Below are 25,187 nucleotides of genomic sequence, written 5' to 3'. Positions count from 1 at the left end.
CATGCTCATGTTTATAGATAAAGAAGGACGTCGCTCGATTTGTTACGTGCGCTCTTTTGGGGGTAACTTGTCAAGGCACGGAATCAGAGGGGTCCTACATTAGACAAATGAATTGAACTGGAGAATAGACACAAACCGAAAAGAAACCCGATTTGATAGGGGACAGAGGAGAAAGGGGGGATTCAGCTAGCAACGAACTTTAAGACGAAGGAGGATCATAGATAAATAGTAGGTGATTATTTTGTTGTCCTATTGACGTGGTGTACAATTACAGATTATGTTCAAGTCATTGTTATTGTCACCCCATCTTGACAAAGGGACCGAAGAGCTATACGTTGACACAACGTGACAGTATAGCCTATGGGTTTAAACCAGCAGTTTAGACCGATAGACGGTTGAACAAAGGAGTAGGCTACTTCGATGTCTATGTTTATTTGCATTCATGTAAATATTTAAACAAATATGTGTGTGTATATATATATATATCTGAGTCAGAACATAATTTGTTATAATCAATTTATCAAATTTGGGGACAGATTACAAAACATTATAGGTAAAAAATAATTGCAATTCATTATAATTTCAAGATTCCAAGATATTTTGCATCGCTATACCAACTGGTGACCGTGATGTTTTTGTTAGTCAGCCTACGCCAGATTGCTCCTGCTCTTCAAAAATTGTAAAGAAAATGAAAGTTATTATACATTTAAGAATTAATTAATAATTTAGTCTAGAGCTCTTCTTCTCATCTCTTCCTCTATCGTCCCTCTCCTCGTCTCCAGGACGGAGTTGATTTTTTCCCCCGTCATCTCTAACTCGTCCAAAGAGCTATAGGTTCTTCCTGCTCCCTCTCACCACCTTTTCAGTGTCCATCCTCGGTGCGCAACGGGTTGCTCCAATCCCACACTGTCTCAATGAAGGAGGCCGATGCAATCAAGCTCTTCATCGGGCAGATACCCCGAAATCTTGAGGAGAAGGACTTGAAACCCATATTTGAACAGTTCGGGAAGATCTATGAGTTGACGGTGATAAAGGACAAATACACGGGGATGCACAAAGGTAAGGGGAGAGAAAACAATTACTGTGTAGGCTATGCTGTAGAGCGCACGGGAAATACTTGATTATATAATGCACAGTTCTATAGAAATACGTTGTCTCCCACGCTGTGCATTGAATCCCCATTTCCTTAGTATGGACATTTACTGTAAGTTACAATGCATAGTCCAGCTGTCAGGCTTGAGACATTGTTTAGGCTATATGATTGAGGGTATTTAGGCTATGCTATCTATGTAACAGGTGTATGACCACTGGCAGATATGGCCAGCCTACAAAATACATGTATTTCATAAGTGCACCTGACAGCTTGTCTTTGGACCAGCTGACCCAATGGGTTACGTCTCAAATGGCACCCTATTCCATATGTATTGCACTACTTTTGACCAGGACCTATAGGGCTCTGGTTAAAAAGTAGTGCTCAATATAGGGAATAGGGTGTCATTGTAGAGAAGAAGTTCTCTTTTTTTACAACCAAATCTTTATTTTTGATGTAAATGGCATGTTATAGAATGGGCCAGATACCTTTTTATCAGGTTTCAAGTATGACCCAGATGCATACAGTGTCGAAGAAACCACTGTTTATTTTTAGTACGGGGGCAGGCAAACAACAGGCCAAAGGCAGTCAGAGGTCAGTAATCCAGATAGGGTGCAAAAGGTCCAGAATGGCAGGCAGTCTCAGGGTCAGGCCAGGCAGGGGTCAATAATCCCGTGAGGTAGGGCATGGTATAGAACGGCAGGCAGGTTCAGGGCAGGCAGAACGTTCAAAACCAGAAAGGACTAGAAAACAGGAGCAAGAACAGACAGGAGCAGGGGAACAAACGCTGGTAGGCTTCACTAACAAAACGAACTGGCAACTGACAAACAGAGAACACAGGTATAAATACACAGGGGATAGTGGGGAAGATGGGCGACACCTGGATGGGGGTGGAGACAAGCACAAAGACAGGTGAAACAGATTAGGGTGTGACACCTTTTTTGTGATCTCACATTTTTTGAGGGGTTGGGTTAAATGCATTCAGTTGTCCTGTGTAAACAGCTCTCGTTGGTGCTAGAAAGAGTAGACCAGAGCGCAGCGTGGAAAGTGTTCATGATTTTAATTTAAAAAACACTCAAACAAAATAACAAAAACACTGAATTCTTTCAGGCAACAGTAACTAAACAGAAAACAAGATCCCACAACCTAATGGTGGGAAAAAGCGCTGCCTAATTATGATCCCCAATCAGAGACAACGATAGACAGCTGCCTCTGATTGGGAACCACACTCGGCCAAAAACAAAGAAACAGAAAACATAGAATTTCCCACCCAATTCACACCCTGACCTAACCAAACACAGAGAATAATAAGGATCTCTAAGGTCAGGGTGTGACATACTGGCTTAGGTATCCTCCTTTCTCTAGTATGGGGGGCCCTGAAAAAACATGAGCAAAAGCTCCAAAAACACCCAAATATGTCCTTGGCAAAGTTCTCAGTGTAGTGATGCAGGTCTTTAGATGTTGTGTCATGAAATTGTATTTTCCATTTTGTTTCATCTCGAGCGATACTTCTCTGTCCATTCTACAGGCCAAAATAAAGGAATCACTTGAGTAAATGAGTGAAAATGAAAGCATGGGGTGCTTGCACACTGCTCTTGCCAGACGCTTGTGGAATCTATGCCAAGGTGCAGTGGATGTGGTTTGATGTAGTTTACAATTGAAGTTACTTGCTGCAGTACATCCCCCAGTTCTGTGCTCAGCTCTTTTGCCGCCAGTTGCTCTCGGTGTATCATAGAATGCGTCCATATGGCAGAGGGAGACACATTCATAACTAGAGTGCAGAGGCCGGCCTGCCCGCCATCCCGCCATAGATGAAACCCCATCTGCGCAAAAGCCCACCATTCGATCCCGTATGTAATCTGTTTTTCGTCAATATAGCCACGCAGCATCAACATCCCCTAAATCGTTTCATGCTTGGGAATCGTGAGACAGAACAATATGTCCTCGTAAATAGCATCTCCAGACAAATAGCATCCTCTGACAAAAGTCAATGCATGGGCATCTAATGCATGAGCATCTCAACCCTCACTGCTAACGTCCATTTGGCGAGCATAAGCCGGGGAGTTTTTGAGTTGTTCAATCAGTTTCCTCAATAGCATAAATTCTTCATTTAACAGTGTTATCTGACAAAGTTATTGATGTGAGTTTCTGTGCCTTTGCCTCCCCACACATTGTTTTCAACATATCAATTGCGGCCTGTATTATCAAAGTCTCTGCAATAGTGTGTGATGTTATAGCGTAGCAGGCCTAGCCATCACCGTGGGAATGATTCAAGTGCAACCTTTTCCCATGACCTAAGTGTGCTCTCTGGTTGAATTTGACTTTTGAATAATTTTAATTTAGATTTTTAACAAAATTTAATACAGAAATATCTCATTTACATAAGAATTCACACCCCTGAGTCAATACATGTTAGAATCACTCTTGGCAGCGATTACAGCTGAGTCTTTCTGGGTAGGTCTCTAAGAGCTTATCACACCTGGATTGTACAATATTTGCACATTATTCTTTATAAAATTCTTCAAGGTCTGTCAAGTTGGTTGTTGATCATTGCTCGACAGCCATTTTCATGTCTTGCCATAGATTATCAAGCTGATTTAAGTAAGAGCTGTAACTAGGCCACTCAGAAATGTCATCTTGGTAAGCAACTCCAGTGTATATTTGGCCTTGTGTTTTAGGTTATTGTCCTGGAAAAAGGTGAATTTGTCTCCCAGTGTCTGAAACAGATTTTCTTCTTAGATTTTGCATGTGCTTAGCTCTATTCATTTTTTTAATCCTAAAAAACTCTGTAGTCCTTGCCAATGACGATCATACCCATAACATGATGCAGCCCCCACCATGCTTGAAAATGTGACGGGTGGCACTCCGTGTTGTGTTGGATTTGCCCCAAACATACTGTAACACTTTGTATTCAGGACATAAAGTTCATTTCTTTGCCACATTTTTTGCAGTGGAATGTTTTTTATTCTATACAGGCTTCCTTCTTTTCACTCTATCATTTAGGTTAGTTTTGGAGTAACTATATGAGTAACTCAGGGGCGGCAGGTTAGAGCGTTGGGCCAGGAACCGAAAGGTTGCTGGATCGAATCCCCGAGCTGACAATGTACAAATCTGTCATTCTGCCCCTGAACAAGGCAGTTCACCCACTATTCCCCGGTAGGCCATCATTGTAAATAAGAATTTGATCTTAACTGACTTGCCTAGTTAAATAAAGGTTAAATTAAAATATATATATTTTTAACTATAATGTTCTTTATCCAACCTCAATTTTTCTCCTATCACAGCAATTAAACTCTGTAACTGTTCAAAAGTCACCATTGGCCTCATGGTGAAATCCCTGAGCGGTTTCCTTCCTCTCCTGCAACTGAGTTAGGAAGGACGCCTTTATCTTTGTCGTGACTGGGTGTATTGATACACCATCCAAAGTGTAATTAATAACTTTAACTTTTTTTTGGAGACTTTGTTAATGTTTTTTCTGGAGGCTCCAAATTACACAAAGATGATGAGGAAGTGATTTGCTGTTTGGGGTAAGTTTTTCAAAAACGGGAACTAACCAAAAAGGTGTCTGGACCCTTCTTTAACATGCCATTTACATAAAAAATAGAGAATTGGTTGAAAAACAACAACTTCCCCTTTAAAATCACAGTGCAACCTGCTGCAATTTCTCTTTGTCCACTGTTGTATCACAGTATACAAATACATCCTATGTTTAATGGTATAATGTACCCTCAATCCTACCCCAGGCTGTGCCTTCCTGACATACTGCGAACGAGAGTCTGCACTCAAAGCCCAGAATGCACTGCACGAGCAGAAGACGCTACCAGGGGTGAGTGCCCTCTCTGACGTTCAACAGCACACACTGGTGGAGTTCCAAATGGCACCCTATTCCCTATGTAGTGCACTATTGGCTAGAGCCTTATGGGCCCTGGTCAAAATGAGTGCACTAGTACTACATAGACCGGGTCGCATTTGGGACTCGGACACTCCCATGAGCAAAATGCGGAACAAGTGGCATTCTACCTCACTGAACTACACACACAGACACACAACAGTGTGCCACAGAAAAACTAACTCACTCTGACATGTGAGCTCCATTTCCCTTTGAGTTGATATGCCCAAGAGGAAGGTCAGAGGTGGCTTTCCTATATTCCCTGTACATGATGCATCCAGTCAGCGCCTTAGTCATCCTGCTCTCTCTCTCTCTCTCTCTCTCTCTCTCTCTCTCTCTCTCTCTCTCTCTCTCTCTCTCTCTCTCTCTCGCTCTCTCTCACTCTCACTCTCACTCTCTCGTCACACATTCAAATCGAAGTTAGAGCAGGCTGATGAGCATAACCACGCAGCAAGTGTGCTGCCAAGTGACATTTATGGAGCAGATTATGAGGTGACAGGCATTCTCTCTCTGCAGTCTCTATAGAAACAGACTAGTATTATGTTCCAAATGCTATTCCCTATATAGTGCACTAACTTTGACCAGGGATCTATAGGGTTCTGGTCCTCCTTCACTCAGTCTCTGAATATTTTCCTCTCATCTCCCTCTTCTTTTTATTAAGGTTTACTGAGTTGTATTCTTTGTTAGGTTTTAATGCTTACTGGTACGCTGAGACAGTGAGGGAGTATGGGTTTTAGTAGGGGTGTCTGGAAGCCAGAGAGGTAGTTAGCACTAGCAGCAATATAAATCATATTATTAGGCTGACCCTCCTGACCTCTCAGAGGAGATCAGCAGGCAGGTTCCCCATCGCTAAACCTTCTCTTCCGTCTCCCCAGTGACTCCCCTCCTAGACCTCTTCACCCAAATCTTGTACAACCGCTCCCTCGTGTCCCCTATCTTAACCTCTGCAATGATGAAAACCACCTCCTTAGCTACACACTGACTACCACCCCCTAGACAAGTAGTATCCTCACCCCAACTACCAGCTGTAGTGTAATCATCATCTAATAAAACCTGCACTGCCAGAGAATTAACTTCACCATCCTCTTGTCACTGACGCTACAAAGAAATTACATGAAAGTAATTGAAAGACGGGAATACACCAATGCGCTTCTGAATACATAAAGCTGATTCATGTCATTATCTTTCTCCCTGTGCATTTATATTCAACATCCCTTTGTATCTAGTGAGCTATACACTGCCTGCCATGGTGGAAAATGTTAAGGTTTTTAGTTGTCCTCACTATACACAAGCTGCGTCCTAAAAGCAGATATAGAAGTAAGAAGGAGAGGGGGGGAAAAGGTGAAGGGATGGAGGGCGGGATGAACAGATGGTGTGATCTGAGTGGCACCTGGCCGTGTGTTTAATTTTAGGTGAGAGACAATTTGTCTCAAAGCTCACTGACATGGAGGCAGAGGAATGGTGTCAAAACACATTCGCACACAGAGGAAGAGAGAGGTTGTAGACAGTGAGGGGAAAAAGACACACAAAGAAGCAGCTGTACTCTCTCCTCCTTTGCCCATCTTGTACTCATGTCTTCCTGTCTGCTCTATCTTTATCACTCCATCTCCCCGCTGCTATCCCTTGCTGTCTGAATTCTGTTTTGTTGCCGTCCCGGTGTGTCTGGTCAGCATCTCTACTACAGCGGCTTGAGACAGGTAAAGTCTGGGCAGATAAACATGACTACACAGACATGAAATGGGCCAACTTGAAAATTGCTCCCCATTCCCAAAAATGTAACCTATATACCCCCTCTCCTCTATCCCCTCTATCTCTTTCAGAGTTAGAGATGTGCTTTCACAATGCTCATCCCTACTGATAAGGGTCAAATGCTTGTTTCAATGCTTTATTATGATAGTGTATTACTGCTTCACTGAAATCAGAAATCAGAATCAGAAATAACCAGGTAATGATGGATTTAATCAAATCTGCCTGTGAATGATATTCCAATATTTTAGGACTAGTTTTGAATAATGAAATGTATATACACTTAATTTTTATGTATGTATTGCTGGAGCATGTCTCCAGAGAGTGTGTGTGTGTGTGTGTGCGTGTGCGTAAGGCACAGTGAGATTGTACATGTGTGAGGAGGATGTAAGCTGTATGTGTGTTTAGTGGGGGAGGGGGAGGGCAGGTGTTCAGACTGACTTGATTTGCTGAAGGGGGGAGAGTATGACAGGGAATAAAACATCCAGAGATCTGGGTTGAAGTTAAAGATAAAAGGAATAAAAACTTGCACACTGCTCTTTCCAGTATCACTTTAGTTTATTCAGCTCTGTCAGAGCTTTTTTTAAAGATCTTTATAAAGAAAATACGTTATCCCTAAAAAAATATTTAGTTGGAACATCTGACTAAGCTTGACATTTACTCTGCCATTACAAGTCAGACGCATTATTTTGTGAATAGTCTGAAAATGAAGTCATTTGTATCACTAACAATTGAGCATGCACACAGTATGCCTGTGAGGATAGCCTATTTGTTCTGTGTGCTGTGTGTCCATGTGTGTAAGCATAAAAAGCAGTGAGTAGTCTGAGCAGGGATGATTATAATAATGAATGTATATCTGAGCACACATGTCTGATTGATCTATCAAAGTGTGCGTGTGTGTGTTACATTTGCACATGTATGCATATCATTATACACTGATATCAATTTGTGCAAGCCAAGGGAAGGTACAGATATTGTGAAAACTCACCTCACTGTAGAAAGGCTCAACAGCTGTCACTTGAGGAGACTGTTGTGATGAATGTAGAATAGATTCAATTTATGAGGAAGGTAAATGGGTGTGAATTGAAGAGAAATTGGATGAATGGGGGGTATGGGTAGAAGGGTGGGGGAGGGGGCAGTGTTGTGTTTGAGACCACCTAAAGCGAGACCAATTCAAGACCAAGACCGGTGCAAATCAAGTCCTAGTCAAGACCGAGACCGGGAATGGGACAAGGGGTGTGAGACAGAGTCAAAACCGAGACCAGAAAAATGCGAGTCCAATTCAAGACCATGTTGTAATTTTGTCACATCACCACCATAATAAGAGTTCAAAATGTCCAGTATTTCTGTGTTCATATTTCAGAACAACATGTGGATTCTTTAGACATTCAGAATAGTGAATAAAGGCATGTTGAGGGACAATAGAGCCGCTCTACAAATTATTACTAACCCAAACACATTCGGGGACAATTGGCCTTCAAAGAAGGGCTAAGGATTTATAAAATAATGATTATAATAATACTATTATTGTTTTCAATTATCTAATTTAATCTCTTCAATTTGTGTTGGATAGGGTTTACACCGAGATATGCTAACTGGATAACAGTCATTCAAGTTCTTGCTAGCTAACCAAATGACACCTGGATCTCTAGCTGTGTATAGCCACAGAAAAACGATATGAGGGCATGACATGACATCCCTACTAGCAGCTAGCTATCTTGCTAACGTTAGGCTCCCTGATTTTAGCTTGCTACATAAATAGATACACTAGCATATTAGCCAAATTATGACTGACTTGTGATCATTGCCCTTGTTAGTTTGATTGTATTCAAAAGGCACTCCCGCATCTGTCTGAGCTGTCTTTGTTGTAAGTGCATGGTAACAGTTGAATAAGATGAGAAAAAATAATAAACCCGCACACTGCTCTTGCTAGTATCACTGCTCTTTAATAAGCTCTTACATATCAGCCTTCGTCAGAGCTTTTGTGAGGTTTTTTTCATTAACACCCTTATGTAGAAATTGCTACAACCACATCCATGCATCGAATGGGGTTGGAGTCAAGAGAAAACAAGTAACTGTTACCAAATATAACACTGTGCATTTCATAAATATTCAAATAAAGTGTGCACATAACGTATCAAACACGTCTGTAAAACCGTAATGAGGACATCGACCCACCAAGCAAGTTTTCATAAATCATTAGGTTCAGCGCAAGAAAAGCGTCAGAGTAATCTGAAATGCCTGCTGATCCCCTCTGAGAGGTCAGGAAGGTCTTTATTTTTTCTCATCTTAGTTTGATTGTATTGACATTCCCAGCCTTAGATACATTTGTCTATTTTTGGCCAGAATATTGAGTCATTGAAACTGAAACAGTGCATCCCGAATGGAGGCACCGAACAATGTACCAGGCCAGCTGTGATTTACAACCTGACAGCAATATTTTTTGGACAACCAAGAAATGTATTGGTGAATTATATTAATAATGCATTGAACTGCATCCATCTATTCTGCCAACAATGACTTAGCGTACGACATGGAATGTTGAGTCAAATAGAACCTATTTTTAAAACCTCTTAAGTTGGTTTTGTAGCATAAACTGGGAATTTGATATTTTTTTTACTATTATTGTCTGTTTGTTTCATTTCTGCAAAGTAGTTAAAAAGCTGTCAGTTCCACTTTAAACTTTAGGTCACCGGTTACTTTGTGTGCTAAATGAGAAATCTGTTTTACAATGGGATGTAATAATTGTACATTTTGATTGGGAAATGCTAAATGGTTGTGTTTTTGTATTATGATTGGGACCTACGTCTGAGTTTATGCACTGCTTATCATTTAACATTATGCTGTGTATGACTGCTCTCTTTCCATCGGCCCTATGCAGATGTGTAGTGGTGCTTTAATATCATGCTGTGTATGACCGCTGTCTTTCCATCGGCCCTATGCAGTGGTATAGTGGTGCTTTAACATCACGCTGTGTGACTGCTGTCTTTCCATCGGCCCTAGGCAGTGGTGTAGTGGTGCTTTAATAACATCATGCTGTGTGTGACTGCTGTCTTTCCATCGGCCCTATGCAGAGGTGTAGTGGTGCTTTAAGATCATGCTGTGTGTGACTGCTGTCTTTCCATCGGCCCTATGCTGTGGTGTAGTGGTGCTTTAACATCATGCTGTGTGTGACTGCTGTCTTTCCATCGGCCCTATGCTGTGGTGTAGTGGTGCTTTAACATCATGTAGTGTGACTACTGTCTTTCCATCAGCCCTATGCTGAGGTGTAGTGGTGCTTTAACATCATGCTGTGTATGACTGCTGTCTTTCCATCGGCCCTATGCAGTGGTGTAGTGGTGCTTTAACATCATGCTGTGTGACTGCTGTCAATCCATCGGCCCTATGCAGTGGTGTAGTGGTGCTTTAATAACATCATGCTTTGTGTGACTACTGTCTGTCCATCGGCCCTAAGCAGTGGTGTAATGGTGCTTTAATAACATCATGCTTTGTGTGACTACTGTCTGTCCATCGGCCCTATGCAGTGGTGTAGTGGTGATTTAACGCCATGCTGTGTGTGACTGCTGTCTTTCCATCAACCCTATGCAGTGGTGTAGTGGTGCTTTAACATCATGCTGTGTGTGACTGCTGTCTTTCCATCAACCCTATGCAGTGGTGTAGTGGTGCTTTAACATCATGCTGTGTGTGACTGCTGTCTTTCCATCGGCCCTATGCAGTGGTGTAGTGGTGCTTTAACATCATGCTGTGTGTGACTGCTGTCTTTCCATCGGTCCTATGCAGAGGTGTAGTGGTGCTTTAACATCATGCTGTGTGTGACTGCTGTCTTTCCATCGGTCCTATGCAGAAGTGTAGTGGTGCTTTAACATCATGCTGTGTGTGACTGCTGTCTTTCCATCGGCCCTATGTAGTGCTGCTTTAACATCATGCTGTGTGTGACTGCTGTCTTTCCATCAGCCCTATGCAGTGGTGTAGTGGTGATTTAACATCATGCTGTGTGTGACTGCTGTCTTTCCATCGGCCCTATGCAGTGGTGTAGTGGTGCTTTAACATCATGCTGTGTGTAACTGCTGTCTTTCCATCTGTCCTATGCAGAGGTGTAGTGGAGCCTGGAGAAGAGGGTATACTCTAATTTTGCCCCCCAAAATTATGAGTTTTCAATTATGAGTTTTCAATATCAATTTTTCAGATTTTCACTCTCAAAATCACACTTCTTAATTTATAGAAAAAATATGATGTGATGGTCTAAGTCCACAACAATGCTTAAACCATGTCTACGCCACTGATGCAAACAGCACATGATGACAGTTGCGCATCACAAATAGCCTACTAACCAACACTTGAAAACCCATTGTTGCCTTAGTTAGCATTTACTGGTAGATATCATCACTGGCGATTTTAGCATGTAAATCTTGGTTGGGCAAACAAAAAAACAAAAAAAATGAATGCATGCCAGCAAAGCCACAGCACAACACTAAACAATACATTAATTGCACTAAAACGGTGACAAACAGTGCCCACAAACTGTTACGGCCTACATAAAGCGGTCTCCACAGCAGTCCCAACACCTTACCACTGCTACACCTGGCTATCAGCAGAGCCTTGTCTGGCAGTGAAACAGTTAATTCAGCCTCAATTACTGCCTTAAAAAAACATAGCAGATATGGCTGACTTGCTTAAACAATGTGGTTTCTACTGACAATTGAGATGTACACACTATGGCATAAGGGGACGACGAGCGGATAAGAGGCAATCCGTAATTTGGATTAAGACATTAATGAGCAAGCTAGGACAGACGTAGTCAATATAACTATTCATTCAGCACCTTTGTAATGTACAGTGGCAGGATTCATAACATGGGCCATTCTTACAGTATTCTCCCTGTACACCAAGTCAAAACCGTAGGATAAATAAAGTGGGCACATAAACAGACAAAGAAAGCTCTTACAATATTCGATGATGACATTTCTCTAGGCTATAGGCTACATATGCTATAGGCTACATATGCACAACCAACGCCTAACAGCTTACAACACAACATTCCCTTTGTATTCCTTTCTTAGCTACAGTATACATGTTACATAATTTATATAGCAGCATACAATACATTTTTGGACTCACATTGTTGTGCTCACTTGAACAGGAAGGTGGCATGGCGGTCCTTCGTGGGCATATTTTGTCATCAAACGTTGTCATTAAAGTCTGGCATTCTCTGGATTTATATGGTTCTTTCAAGACAACTGGGAACTCGGAAGGTCAAATCATGATGACGTCAATGATCTTCAGGTCGGAGCTCTAGAAAGAGGCCCGAGTTCCCGACTTGCAATTCCGAGTTGGATGACCATTCAAAATGTATTTTCCCAGTCGGAGTTTGTTTTTTCGGAGTTCCCAGTTGTTTTTAACGCACTGTAATCAGATTTCCCAGTTCCGAGTTTCCAGTTGTTTTGAGCGAGCAGAAGTCATGCTGGATTGACAGCATGGCCAATGTTGAATGTTTACCCTTTTAAGCTTGCGAAAGAAACCCTTAAACCCAGACTTGGGACCACACACCCACTCCACTGAATAGCAGGCTAGTGATTGCTTTGCAGTGCTTGTAGTTAGCCACGGATCCTTCCAATTTCCAACTTGTTGTTTGATACATTTTATCTAAAATGTCCCTTAATTATTTATCTTCATATGACAAGGATTGAAAATGATTTGCCAGTAGATTGTCGGCTTGATTCATGATGATGACTGCTAGCTTGCTAGCTAAGATTTAGAAAGTATTATGTTGATATGATTAGTCCAATCTAAGCTACTGTAGATATAATGTGATTTGACGTCATTTTATCTGTGGCCAATGACCTTGAGCCTTATTGGATGGGTACTTCTAATGTAACTCTATAGCAGCATCCAAGGGTTTTGAATTTTCAAGCCCTACACTTAGACTTGGCGGTGATGTAGTGTCCCCATGAGTGACAGAACACCTAGCCAATCACAGCGCAACGAGAAAACATTACCAACCCCATAAGCTCCAAATTTTCAGCTGGATGCCCCACCGCCACAGAAAGCACTGAGCTAGGCTGAAACAACTGCATTTTGGATTAATGCCAAAGTAACATGCAAAACAGGCAAGCTAAATAGGTGCTAAACAGGTGGGGCTCAAAACACCGAATATCATAAATTTAAACGTCTTTCCTACCCTACCGGCTACCAATGTCATTCTTCTGTGAGCAGTTCCATGCAAAAAAACAAAAACAGTTGAGAGCTGCCCACTCTTGCTGCCTGCAGATGGTATTCCGTTGAAACGTGTGGTGCGCATGTGAATATATTCCACGTGCTTCACAATTGTGTAGGTTACTTTGTGCATTATGTCTCTGTTGTACGTCATAATTGATCATTCGTATTCCTCCACTACACTACTTTGATACGCATCACTATGGATTAAGAAGTGAATATAAGCAATAACCTCTGAAAAAAAGTGGGTATATTGTTTATGCCTCCGTCTACCATTCACTACACCACCGGACCTTCGTGTTTGACAGAAAGTGCACTCTCCTACATGAGTGCGCTGGTATTACGATTGCTGTTCTTTCAGAATCTTGAACCTGTCACACACTGAAGGCCTATAGGTTCGTCACTGTGCAACATGTCTATAATAGATATAAAGGCTGTTAAGATATTAATGTTTTAAGAAAGGAATGTATGTATTTGGCCCGGCGAAGCGGTTTTATGCTCTGATAATTGAGTTTTCTACTCTGCTGTTCTCGGGAAGAAATGACAAAATCCTCACTGTCCGAGACTGAGTCAAGACCTGAGTCAAGACCGAGTTGAAACGTATCCGACACCGAGATAAGACCGAGATACTAAATATGTGGTCTGGAGACCGTACTCTAGGGTCTCGAGTACGACAACACTGCAAGGGGGTAAATGAATGAACGTTTGACATAATGAGCAACGGGTGGCAGTGGGGGTTGAGGGACGAGGCAGTACGTTAATCATCTTAAATACAGACATCTGTTACAGAGAGGGTGGGGGTACGAGTTTGTGTTTGTGTGTGGAAAACGGCTCTTATTATAACTCATCAGGCTCTGTTAACTCAGGCGCACTAGGCCATCTCATGGAAAGTATTCAGGCCCCTTGACCTTTTCCACATTTTGTTATGTTACAGCCTAGTTCTAAAATTGAATAAATTGTTTTTTTTCCCCTCATTAATCTACACACAATACCCCATATTGACGAAGCAAAAACGTTTTTTTTTTTTTTAAATGTCTGCTAATTTATAAACATTTAAAAACGGAAATATCACATTTACAAAAGTATTCAGACCCTTTACTCAATACTTTGTTGAAGCACCTTTGGCAGCAATTACACCATTGAGTCTTCTTGGGTATAATGCTACAAGCTTGGCACACCTGTATTTAGGGAGTTTCTCCTATTCTTCTCTGTAGATCCTCTCAAGCTCAGGTTGGGTGGGGAGCGTTGCTGCACAGCTATTTTCAGGTCTCTCCAGAGATGTTTTCCCAGGTTCAAGTTCGGGTTCTGGCTGGGCCACTCAAGGACATTCAAAGACTTGTCCCGAAGCCATTCCTGCATTGACTTGGCTGTGTGCTTAGGGTTGTTATCCTGTTGGAAGGTGAACCTTTGCCCCAGTCTGAGGTCCTGAGCTCTCTGGAGCAGGTCGTCATCAAGGATCTCTCTGTACTTTGCTCCATTCATCTTTGCCTCGATCCTGACTAGTCTCCCAGTCCCTACCGCTGAAAAACATCCCCACAGCATGATGCTGCCACCACTATGCTTCACCGTAGGGATTGTTCCAGGTTTCCTCCAGACCTGACACTTGGCATTCAAGCCAAAGAGTTCAATCTCGGTAACATCAGATCAGAGAATCTTGTTTCTCACGGTCTGAGAGTCTTTAGGTTTCTTTGACAAACTCCAAGCTGGCTCTTACACTGAGGAGTGGCTTCTGTCTACCATTAAGGCCTGATTGGTGGAGTGCTGCAGAGATGGTTGTCCTGGAAGTTTCTCCCATCTCCACAGAGGAACTCTATAGCTCTGTCAGAGTGACCATCGGGTTCTTGGTCACCTCCCTGACTAAGGTCCTTACATTTACATTTACATTTAAGTCATTTGGCAGACGCTCTTATCCAGAGCGACTTACAAATTGGTGAATTCACCTTATGACGTCCTTCTCCCCCGATTGGTCAGTTTTTCTGGGTGCCCAGCTCTAGGAAGAGTCTTGCTGGTTCCAAACTTCTTCCATTTAAGAATGATGGAGGCCACTGTGTTCTTTGGGACCTCCAGTGCTGCAGAATGTTTTGGTACCCTTCCCCAGATCTGTACCTCGACACAATCCTGTCTTGGAGCTCTACAGACAATTCTTTCGACCTCATGGTTTGGTATTTGCTCTGACATGCACTATCAACTGTGGGATCTTATATAGACAGGTTTGTGCCTTGCCAAATTATGTTCAATCAATTGAATTTACCACAGGTGGACTCAAATCTATTTGTAGAAACAGCTCAAGGATGATCAACGAAAACATGATGCACCTGAGCTCAATTTCAAGTCTCATAGCAAAAGGTCTGTTTTTTTTATTTTTATATACATTTGCAAACATAAAAAAAACTGTCTTCACATTGTCATTATGAGGTATTGTGTGTAGATTGCTGAGGCAAAGAAATATTTTATCCATATTAGAAGAAGGCTGTAACGTAACAAAATTTGGATAAAGTCGAGGGGTCTGAATACTTTCTGAAGCCACTGTACATATTGCACTTTGGTGGAATTAAACTGACTAAACCTAAAAAATTGAAGACGCATCCCTATGACAACAGAAGTCACTGACTTTCAACGTGGCACTTTCAACGTCATAGGATACGATCTTTCCAACAAGTAAGTTAGTCAAAATTCTGCCCTGCTAGAGCTTACCCGGTCAACTGTAAGTGGAAACGTCTAGGAGCAACAACGGCTCAGCCACGAATTGTAGGCCACACAAGCTCACAGAATGCGTAAAAATGGTCTCTCTTCCATTGGAACGAGGGTTGCACATTATGGGGAATATTCAGAGGTGGAAACTTTCTGTGGGAATGTATGGGAATTAACGGAAATATATGCAAATTAATATTAATACCATTAAAAATGTAGATGTTTTTTTGCATTGGATATATTTCCCATATCACATGGAGACAGCAACTTAAACATTTAACCTTAAGATCAAGTAGACATAATTGCAAATGATTAAATCCTTCCAATAGAAATAAAAAAAATCGATTTAGTTACGAATTGAACTTTAATTAAATGAGTTGACTCTTCACATGGGATGATTTCACTGAACAACAATAGAAAGGGAATATTGAATGATCCCCAATGATCCATCGCATCTCCCAAAAAATCTGTAAAATGATAGTCAGAAACTAAAGCTTTAGTTGTCTTCCTCTCAGGCTTCCATGTCTTCTCCCTGGACCTCCTCAATGTCCACCTCTTGAACATCAGACTCCAAGGCCTCATCTTCACTGACACTTTCCAACCTTGTTGAGGATGGCTCCTTGTCATGCTCAAAAAGCCTCAAATTTGCCCGGATGGCCACCAATTATTCAACTCTTGTATTGGTCAGCCTGTTGCGTGCTTTGCTGTGTGTGTTCCCAAACAAGGACCAGTTGCGATCTGAGGCGGCTAATGTTGGTGGGATTTGGAGGATGATGGAGGCAACAGGGTAAAGAGTCTCAGATCCACATAGTCCCTTCCACCAGGTGGCTGAGGAGATACAGTGCCTTGTGAAAGTATTCGACCCCCTTGAACTTTGCGACCTTTTGCCACATTTCAGGCTTCAAACATAAAGATATAAAACTGTATTTTTTTGTGAAGAATCAACAACAAGTGGGATACAATCATGAAGTGGAACGACATTTATTGGATATTTCAAACTTTTTTAACAAATCAAAAACTGAAAAATTGGGCGTGCAAAATTATTCAGCTCCTTTACTTTCAGTGCAGCAAACTCTCTCCAGAAGTTCAGTGAGGATCTCTGAATGATCCAATGTTGACCTAAATGACTAATGATGATAAATACAATCCACCTGTGTGTAATCAAGTCTCCGTATAAATGCACCTGTACTGTGATAGTCTCAGAGGTCCGTTAAAAGCGCAGAGAGCATCATGAAGAACAAGGAACACACCAGGCAGGTCCGAGATACTGTTGTGAAGAAGTTTAAAGCCGGATTTGGATACAAAAAGATTTTCCAAGCTTTAAACATTCCAAGGAGCACTGTGCAAGCAATAATATTGAAATGGAAGGAGTATCAGACCACTGCAAATCTACCAAGACCTGGCCATCCCTCTAAACTTTCAGCTCATACAAGGAGAAGACTGATCAGAGATGCAGCCAAGAGGCCCATGATCACTCTGGATGAACTGCAGAAATCTACAGCTGAGGTGGGAGACTCTGTCCATAGGACAACAATCAGTCGTATATTGCACAAATCTGGCCTTTATGGAAGAGTGGCAAGAAGAAAGCCATTTCTTAAAGATATCCATAAAAAGTGTTGTTTAAAGTTTGCCACAAGCCACCTGGGAGACACACCAAACATGTGGAAGAAGGTGCTCTGGTCAGATGAAACCAAAATTGAACTTTTTGGCAACAATGCAAAACGTTATGTTTGGCGTAAAGCAACACAGCACATCACCCTGAACACACCATCCCCACTGTCAAACATGGTGGTGGCAGCATCATGGTTTGGGCCTGCTTTTCTTCAGCAGGGACAGGGAAGATGGTTAAAATTGATGGGAAGATGGATGGAGCCAAATACAGGACCATTCTGGAAGAAAACCTGATGGAGTCTGCAAAAGACCTGAGACTGGGACGGAGATTTGTCTTCCAACAAGACAATGATCCAAAACATAAAGCAAAATCTACAATGGAATGGTTCAAAAATAAACATATCCAGGTGTTAGAATGGCCGAGTCAAAGTCCAGACCTGAATCCAATCGAGAATCTGTGGAAAGAACTGAAAACTGCTGTTCACAAATGCTCTCCACCCAACCTCACTGAGCTCGAGCTGTTTTGCAAGGAGGAATGGGAAAAAATTTCAGTCTCTCGATGTGCAAAACTGATAGAGACATACCCCAAGCGACTTACAGCTGTAATCGCAGCAAAAGGTGGCGCTACAAAGTATTAACTTAAGGGGGCTGAATAATTTTGCACGCCCAATTTTTCAGTTTTTGATTTGTTAAAAAAGTTTGAAATATCCAATAAATGTCGTTCCACTTCATGATTGTGTCCCACTTGTTGTTGATTCTTCACAAAAAAATACAGTTTTATATCTTTATGTTTGAAGCCTGAAATGTGGCAAAAGGTCACAAAGTTCAAGGGGGCCGAATACTTTCGCAAGGCACTGTATAGCAGAAAAGTGCAGACCAACTCCATATTAATACCCTTGATTTATGAATGAGATGTTCAACAAGCAGGTGTCCACATACTTTTGGTCATGTAGTGTAACTACTTTTAGAGATATACTGTGCATCTTCCGATGAAGAAAAGTAGCTAGAGGAAAGAGTAGCATAAATAATTATGGTATTTCTCTCTCTTCCTCTTGTGTGACCCCAAAGAAATAGAATTGTTTAGTAATTCTACAATAGGGATTATATTTCTATGTACGACCCAACCCCAGAGAGCCTTGAATATATAGACAGACCGAGCATGACTAGGGAGGAGTAACAGTGACATACTGAAAACAGACTTTGATAACAGGTTGTTGGCATGTGTGTGTGTGTGTGTGTGCGTAGGAGATTTCTTGTCTTTGTTTGTGTTTGGGATTGTACCTCTGTTTCTGCGCCTGCCTTTGTTACTTTGTTCATCTCTTTGTGCGAGTGTTTTTCTGAGTGTTAATGTCTGTGTGAGTTTCTTTTTGTTTGCATCTGCGAATAGAGATATAGCCTATATTTCCACCGATGTATTTTCTGTACTCTTAAGTATCTCTGTTAGTGTGTGTGTGATGTGGAGGGGGAGATGAGGGAGCGGAGAGAAGAGGGGGGGATGGGGTGGCAGGTTGATTATGGTCCCAGGTCTCGTTGCCAGGAGACGGTGGGGACGAGGGATGCCAGGTTGCTAGGTAACCGGTGTGATGCAATGACCAGTGCTGTGTGATGGAGAGGAGGGAGAAAAATAGTCATTTTGCCCCCCCCCATCTTCCCTCCCCCCCTCCTTGTAAACGCTCTTGAAAAATACAGAGATGGTCTCCACTGATATATTTACCGTTCAGAGTCCCTACTTTTCTGGAAGACAGGCAGAATGGATTTGAGATAAAAAGGGGAGACAAATATGTCACCCTCTTTACTTCAGCCTGTTTGGGACTTATTGATTCAGTGAGTGAGTGGAGGGGACAAGAGATTATGAGCTTTTCTCTGGTTTAGGAGGGTAAGAAAGGAGGGAATAATGTGATTAACAGGGATGTACACACCCTGTCTCTCCTATCATCTCCCATCCCACATTCACACTGCTCAATAAATGCAAGTGTGTGTGTGTGCACAAGCATCAGTAGGGTGATGTGTGTGTTTGCATTGATGGGATGGGGTCAGGTGTGGGGGAGGGGTCTTGCTGTGATTTGATTGGATAATCTATGGATTTAATATCTCATACTGTAATCCTAGTGAAATCCTTTTTGGCATCACAGAAGGAAAGATTAACTGTGTGCTCATGTCAATGTGAGCAAGAGAGTGCCTATACATATGAGACTGCCAGGAACAGACAGTATATGTGTGCAAAGACTGCCTATGTGGACATTGTGTTTGTGCCACTGTGTTTGTTGAGTTTGAATAATAATCATAATGTCTATGTATATTAGGATTTGAAAAAGGACAACATGAACATTTAAAGCTAAATTGGGTCACAGATAGGGCGGGTTTGGCCTTTGGCCGGGTTTAATCTGTGCTGTGTTTTTAAAATGAGCCTGTTGATTTGCAGAAAAAGAGAAAATATAGAAGAGAAAAATATTAAAATGGCTGGGCTTACACAGTGTAATAGAAGCAGACATTTTCTTGGTCCCTACAGTATCTGCCCTTGAGGCAGCAATTAAATGCAACAGGCACCATCCCTTGTCCTTTTGTCCCTATAATTCCAGTTCCCCCCCAAGCATCCTTTCTCCCTCACGACATATCTAATAATCCCAGCGTCTCTCAACCTAGTACCACCCTTTATTCCTCATAGGTTTTTTCTCTCCTTCATCCATCACTTTTTCTCTCCTACGCACGATGTTCTTGGCAACGTTGTTTACCTGCTGTGGATCTCATCACAAGGTTGTCATGGTGACCGCAATGCGAGGTGCAGACTTTGTCAGATTAGCAGGGCTGGTTGCCGTGTCGACCTCGAGTGCCACTGCCTTGTTGGCCTTCACTTCTCCACTATAATCTAATTCCATTATCTTTTGCCATTTGCTCCGCTTCTCATCTCCTTATCACAACCGTGGTAACCGTTGAAGAACTCAAGTCATAGATAGACTAACCTAGCGTTTATATGAAATATACTCAAATATTTTATTCAGGGAACATTATATCCTAAAATTCGATTTGAGACATTTGTTGTATCATAATTAGGTTGTGTCGTTAAATTCGAAGTGTAGGCTAAGATGTGATATTTTGGTTTTGTTCTGTGTTTTAATACTGTAGTCTTTCACCCGTTGCAAATTAGAATTTATCCCGCAACTCATTTAGTGGATGACTTTATCCAAGTTCACTTTGCCGAACATTTGAGGCGTATAGAAAAACATCACCTCTGAGCATTCTATTCTATTTACTGACTCCCAGGGACATTCACAACGTAAAAATGAATTTTGATTACTGTTTTCAAGCCTTCCCGGTAAACAGGTGCTTCTTAATCCACATGGTCATCTAATTAATTGTCGTAATCAATGGGACACTCCACTAGAAAACCCAAGGCCTGCTGGTGATGATGTTTGTGCATGCAGATGGCAAGGGCCCTACCAGCACTGATCAATACTGTCTCCTAGTGACCAATCAAGGCTGATCAATCAGAGACAGGGATCAGGGACTGACTCAAATGTCACCAGCTCCATAATTAAGACTTTAATTAAGCCACCGTTAACACACTGACTCTGCTCTGCTCCTCGCCAATCACTGTCCTCTCTGCATCCTCCACCTGCTCTCCTTCTCAGTGCACCACCACACATGTGAAAGAGAATATTGAAGTGCCTAGCTAGACCTGCATCATTATAATGATTGTGTCATTGGTCCACAAAAGTAATTTTTTGTGGATGGTGTTTTTATGATGTGTGAAATGTTGTCTTGTTTCCTTATTTGTATTGGTTGCTCTTTCCTTACTCTGATTCCATCCATTCCTCTACAGCTTCTTCCCCCTCTCTCTCTCTCTGTTCAGAATCTCCCACCATTCTAATCCAGCGTGCTTCTGTAATCCGGATTAGCCAGCGAGCGTTCTTAATCTTATCACTTGCCTAATCCCGCGTGGTTGTGTGCGTGTGTGTGTGTGTGTGTAAGAGAGAGACACACTCATTCTCTGGGAGGGAATATAATTGATGGGGAATGAGAAGAGAGGAAAAGAAGAACAGTAAACCAGGAGGGTGATGGGCAGGGCTTCATTAGAAGCCGAGGGAGTGGCAGCTCATATTCCAGCCCTTTCTTGAGTTCTACATACATACACAATATATGTACAGTAGCAGTCAAAAGTTTGAACACACCTACTCATTCAAGGGGGTTTTCTTTATTTTTACTATTTTCTACATTGTAGAATAATAGTGAAGACATCATAACTATGAAATAACACATATGGAATCAAGTAGTTACCAGAAAAGTATATATTTAATATTTGAGATTCTTCAAAGTAGCCTCCCTTTGCCTTGATGACAGCTTTGCATACTCTTGGCATTCTCTCAACCAGCTTCATGAGGTAGTCACCTGGAATGCATTTAAATAAACAGGTGTGCCTTGTTAAAAGTACATTTGTGGTATTTCTTTCTTTCTTAATGCGTTTGAGCCAATCAGTTGTGTTGTGACAAGGTAGGGGCAGTATACAGAAGATATCCTTATTTGGTAAAAGACCAAGTCCATATTATGGCATCAACAGCTCAAATAAGAAAAGAGAAACAACAGTCCATCATGACTAAGACATGAAGGTCAGTCAATCCGTAAAATGTAAAGAAATTCAAAAATGTCTTCAAGTGCAGTCGCAAAAACCATGATGAAACTGGCTCTCATGAGGACCACCACAGAAAAGGAAGACCCAGAGTTACCTCAGCTGCAGAGGATACGTTCATTAGAGTTAACAGCATCTCAGATTAAGTAACAGACACATCTCAAAATGAACTGTTCAGAGGTGACTGAGTGAATCATCCTTTCATGGTAGAATTTCTACAAAGAAGCCACTACTAAAGGACACCAATAAGAAGAAAAGACTTGCTTGGGCCAAGAAACACGAGCAACGGACATTAGACCAGTGGAAATCTGTCCTTTGGTCTGATGAGTCCAAATTTGAGATTTTTGGTTCCAACAGCCGTGTCTTTGTGAGATACAGAGTAGGTGAACAGATGATCTCCGCATATGTAGTTCTCACCGTGAAGCATGGAGGAGGAGGTGTGATGGTGTGGGGGTGCTTTGCTAGTGACACTGTTGGTGATTTATTTAGAATTCAAGGCACACTTAACCAGCATGGCTACCACAGCATTCTGCAGCAATACGGCATCCTATCTGGTTTGCGCTTAGTGGGACTATCATTTGTTTTTCAACAGGACAATGACCCAAAACACACCTCCAGGCTGTGTAAGGGCTATTTGACCGAGAAGGAGAGTGATGGAGTGCTGCATCAAATGACCTGTCCTCCACAATCACCCAACCTCAACCAAATTGAGGTGGTTTGGGATGAGTTGGACCGCAGAGTGAAGGAAAAGCAGCCAACAAGTGCTTAGCAATATGTGGGAACTCCAAGACTGTTGGAAAAACATTCCTCATGAAGCTGGTTGAGAGAATACCATGAGTGTGCAAAGCTGTCATCAAGGTAAAGGGTGGCTACTTTGTAGAATCTCAAAATATAAACTATAACTTTTGATTTGTTTAACACTTTTTTGGTTACCACATGATTCCATATGTGTTATTTCATAGTTCTGATGGCTTCACTATTATTTTACAATGTAGAAAATAGTTTAAAAAATATAGAATACCCCTCAAATGAGTAGGTGTGTCCAAACTTTGACTGGTACTGTATGTAAAAGCAAATAGACAACAATCTTTATAATTATGGATGTGCCTTGGGATAAGAGGACCATGTAATGTGGGCTTTCTATTTCAGATGAACCGGCCCATTCAAGTGAAGCCAGCAGACAGCGAGGGCAGAGGGGGTAAGAGACACCCCTCCATAGCAACACCTGTTCAAACAACACCTGAAGAGAATTGCAACTGTTCAATCAACACCTTTCCAAAATACCTGTCTAACGTGTTACATTTTTTAAACAACAATCAAGACTAAACCGTGAAATGGCTTCAGCCCAGCTTCAACAAAAATACCCACTCGTCACTGCTGCTAAGCACCACCTGCCTCTAAATAACACTTGTAGAAATTCTTCCTAACCCCCCCCCCCCCCATCATATTCAAGTACAATTATTCTTAAGTGCCAGACTAAAGAAAGTAAATATAATAAAGATTTCAACTGCTGTTTTCATGACCTCAAAGACATTGTCACCTAGCATACAGATCTGAATGACGAAGGAGCATTCCAGTCTGAGCCAGATCATGCTCTTTGTGCAGCAGGTTTATTGATACTGCACTCTGGTGGCCTTTTCCATATATAGCAGGGTTATAGCACAATATTCACAGACGTCAATATACTATATATATTGTAACAACATCCAATTAAAAATGTAGCTGATTGATTAACACATTTGGGTTTTTAAGTAAAAGAAGGTGCAAATTCCTGAGCATGTTCTTGTGTTGTATGATAACTTTTTTTCTCTTCACCTACATGTTATCCTTTCTCTCTCTCTCAATCATTAAATCATTCCATTCTAATTCATGCCCTTTGCCTCTACCTATTACTGGCCTCATCCAACCACTCTCTCTGCTCTTCTCTCCATCACTGTCTGTCCATATTCCTCTCTCTTCGTTCCTGTTTTGGCCCCTCACCTCACATTCCCCTTAGAAGACAGGAAGCTGTTTGTTGGCATGCTGGGGAAGCAGCAGTCGGATGCCGACGTGAGGAAGATGTTTGAGGAGCTTGGGAGCATTGAAGAGTGCACAGTGCTCCGCGGGCCTGACGGCACTAGCAAAGGTAGCCAACACCATTACTGCAACACTGACCACTACAACGTCTAGCCTTATATCAACACCACAACATCAACACAAACAGCACTAAAATATTACCATTAAGGTCAGGAATCAGTCACATCCAAACTCATACCACTACAAAGATGGATGCTTAATTTTCAGTGTTTGTTGTACGAGGTATGACTAATTTATAATTTTATTTAACTATTAGTGGACCAGGTAAGTTGACTGAGAACACATTCTCATGTACAGCAAAGACCTGGGGAATATAATGATGCAATATGTTTTATAGGTCATAGTTAATATTGGTCAACGTGGTTTATGAGCTATGATTGATGAAGCAATTCATGTTTTGTGGACCACAGTTAATGACGCAGCTATAACTAATGAAGCGCCGATTGTCTGATGCATTTTCTAGGGATATGTTGTGTCACGTGAGGGGAGGCCAGGGTTTGACAATGTGTCATGTTTTGTAGGCTGTGCCTTTGTGAAGTACCAGAACAACGTAGAGGCTGCGGCAGCCATCAGCACTCTGCATGGGAGCCGCACTCTACCGGTCAGTCTCTCTCGCTCTTTCTTTCACTCACTCACTCACTCACTCACTCACTCACTCACTCACTCACTCACTCACTCACTCACTCACTCACTCACTCACTCACTCACACTCACACAACATAGGGACTCATCAACAGTTAAACACTGCTACCGTCAGACCTCCTCAAACACTCCTACACAAACACTCCATGACCTACTGTAATTTATTGGAGTTGAGAACATATTTGTGGAATGCCCTTATCAGTCCTCGTGTTGGTGATATAGGTCATTTGGTTACAGAGATGTGTGTCATTTTTGCTGTGTAATATCTGTAATCTCTCCCTGCAGGGTGCCTCCTCCAGCCTGGTGGTGAAGTTCGCCGACTCTGAGAAAGAGCGAGGGATAAGGCGCATGCAGCAGGTGGCGTCCCAGATGGGGGTCATCAGTCCCATGACCTTACACCTCGGGGCTTACAATGCCTACACACAGGTAGTGAGTACTAGTAGTACTGAACCCCAAACACAGGCATTATGCAGAGATTGTAATACGCAGGCCAACACACTAGTTGTAGTAAAATGGCCCAAATGGCACCCTATTTCTTATATGGGTCAAAAGTAGTGCACTACAGTGCATTCAGAAAGTATTCAGACCCCTTAACTTTTTGCGAA

General features: G+C 41.9%; 1 protein-coding gene across 5 annotated transcripts in view; it reads left to right on the top strand.

Moving 5' to 3' along the window:
- LOC135552412 (CUGBP Elav-like family member 3) overlaps positions 1-25,187 on the top strand; it is a 32,993-nt gene continuing 7,806 nt past the window's right edge. For 3 of the 5 annotated variants that reach the window (XM_064984009.1, XM_064984007.1, XM_064984006.1), the window contains exons 1-7: positions 1-228; positions 783-1,059; positions 4,834-4,916; positions 23,014-23,062; positions 23,861-23,989; positions 24,462-24,541; positions 24,868-25,008. In XM_064984009.1, coding sequence (XP_064840081.1) covers positions 915-1,059; positions 4,834-4,916; positions 23,014-23,062; positions 23,861-23,989; positions 24,462-24,541; positions 24,868-25,008 — 627 coding nt within the window. In that variant the 5' untranslated portion in view covers positions 1-228; positions 783-914. The remainder of the gene's footprint in view (positions 229-782; positions 1,060-4,833; positions 4,917-23,013; positions 23,063-23,860; positions 23,990-24,461; positions 24,542-24,867; positions 25,009-25,187) is intronic. The other 2 variants (XM_064984010.1, XM_064984008.1) reach the window with 1 other exon arrangement.

The sequence above is a fragment of the Oncorhynchus masou genome, chromosome 13, assembly GCF_036934945.1.
Source record: "Oncorhynchus masou masou isolate Uvic2021 chromosome 13, UVic_Omas_1.1, whole genome shotgun sequence".
Taxonomy (NCBI): Eukaryota; Metazoa; Chordata; class Actinopteri; order Salmoniformes; family Salmonidae; genus Oncorhynchus; species Oncorhynchus masou.
The sequence above is the reverse complement of the archived record's forward strand: the minus strand, read 5'-3'. Positions and strand labels throughout refer to the sequence as shown.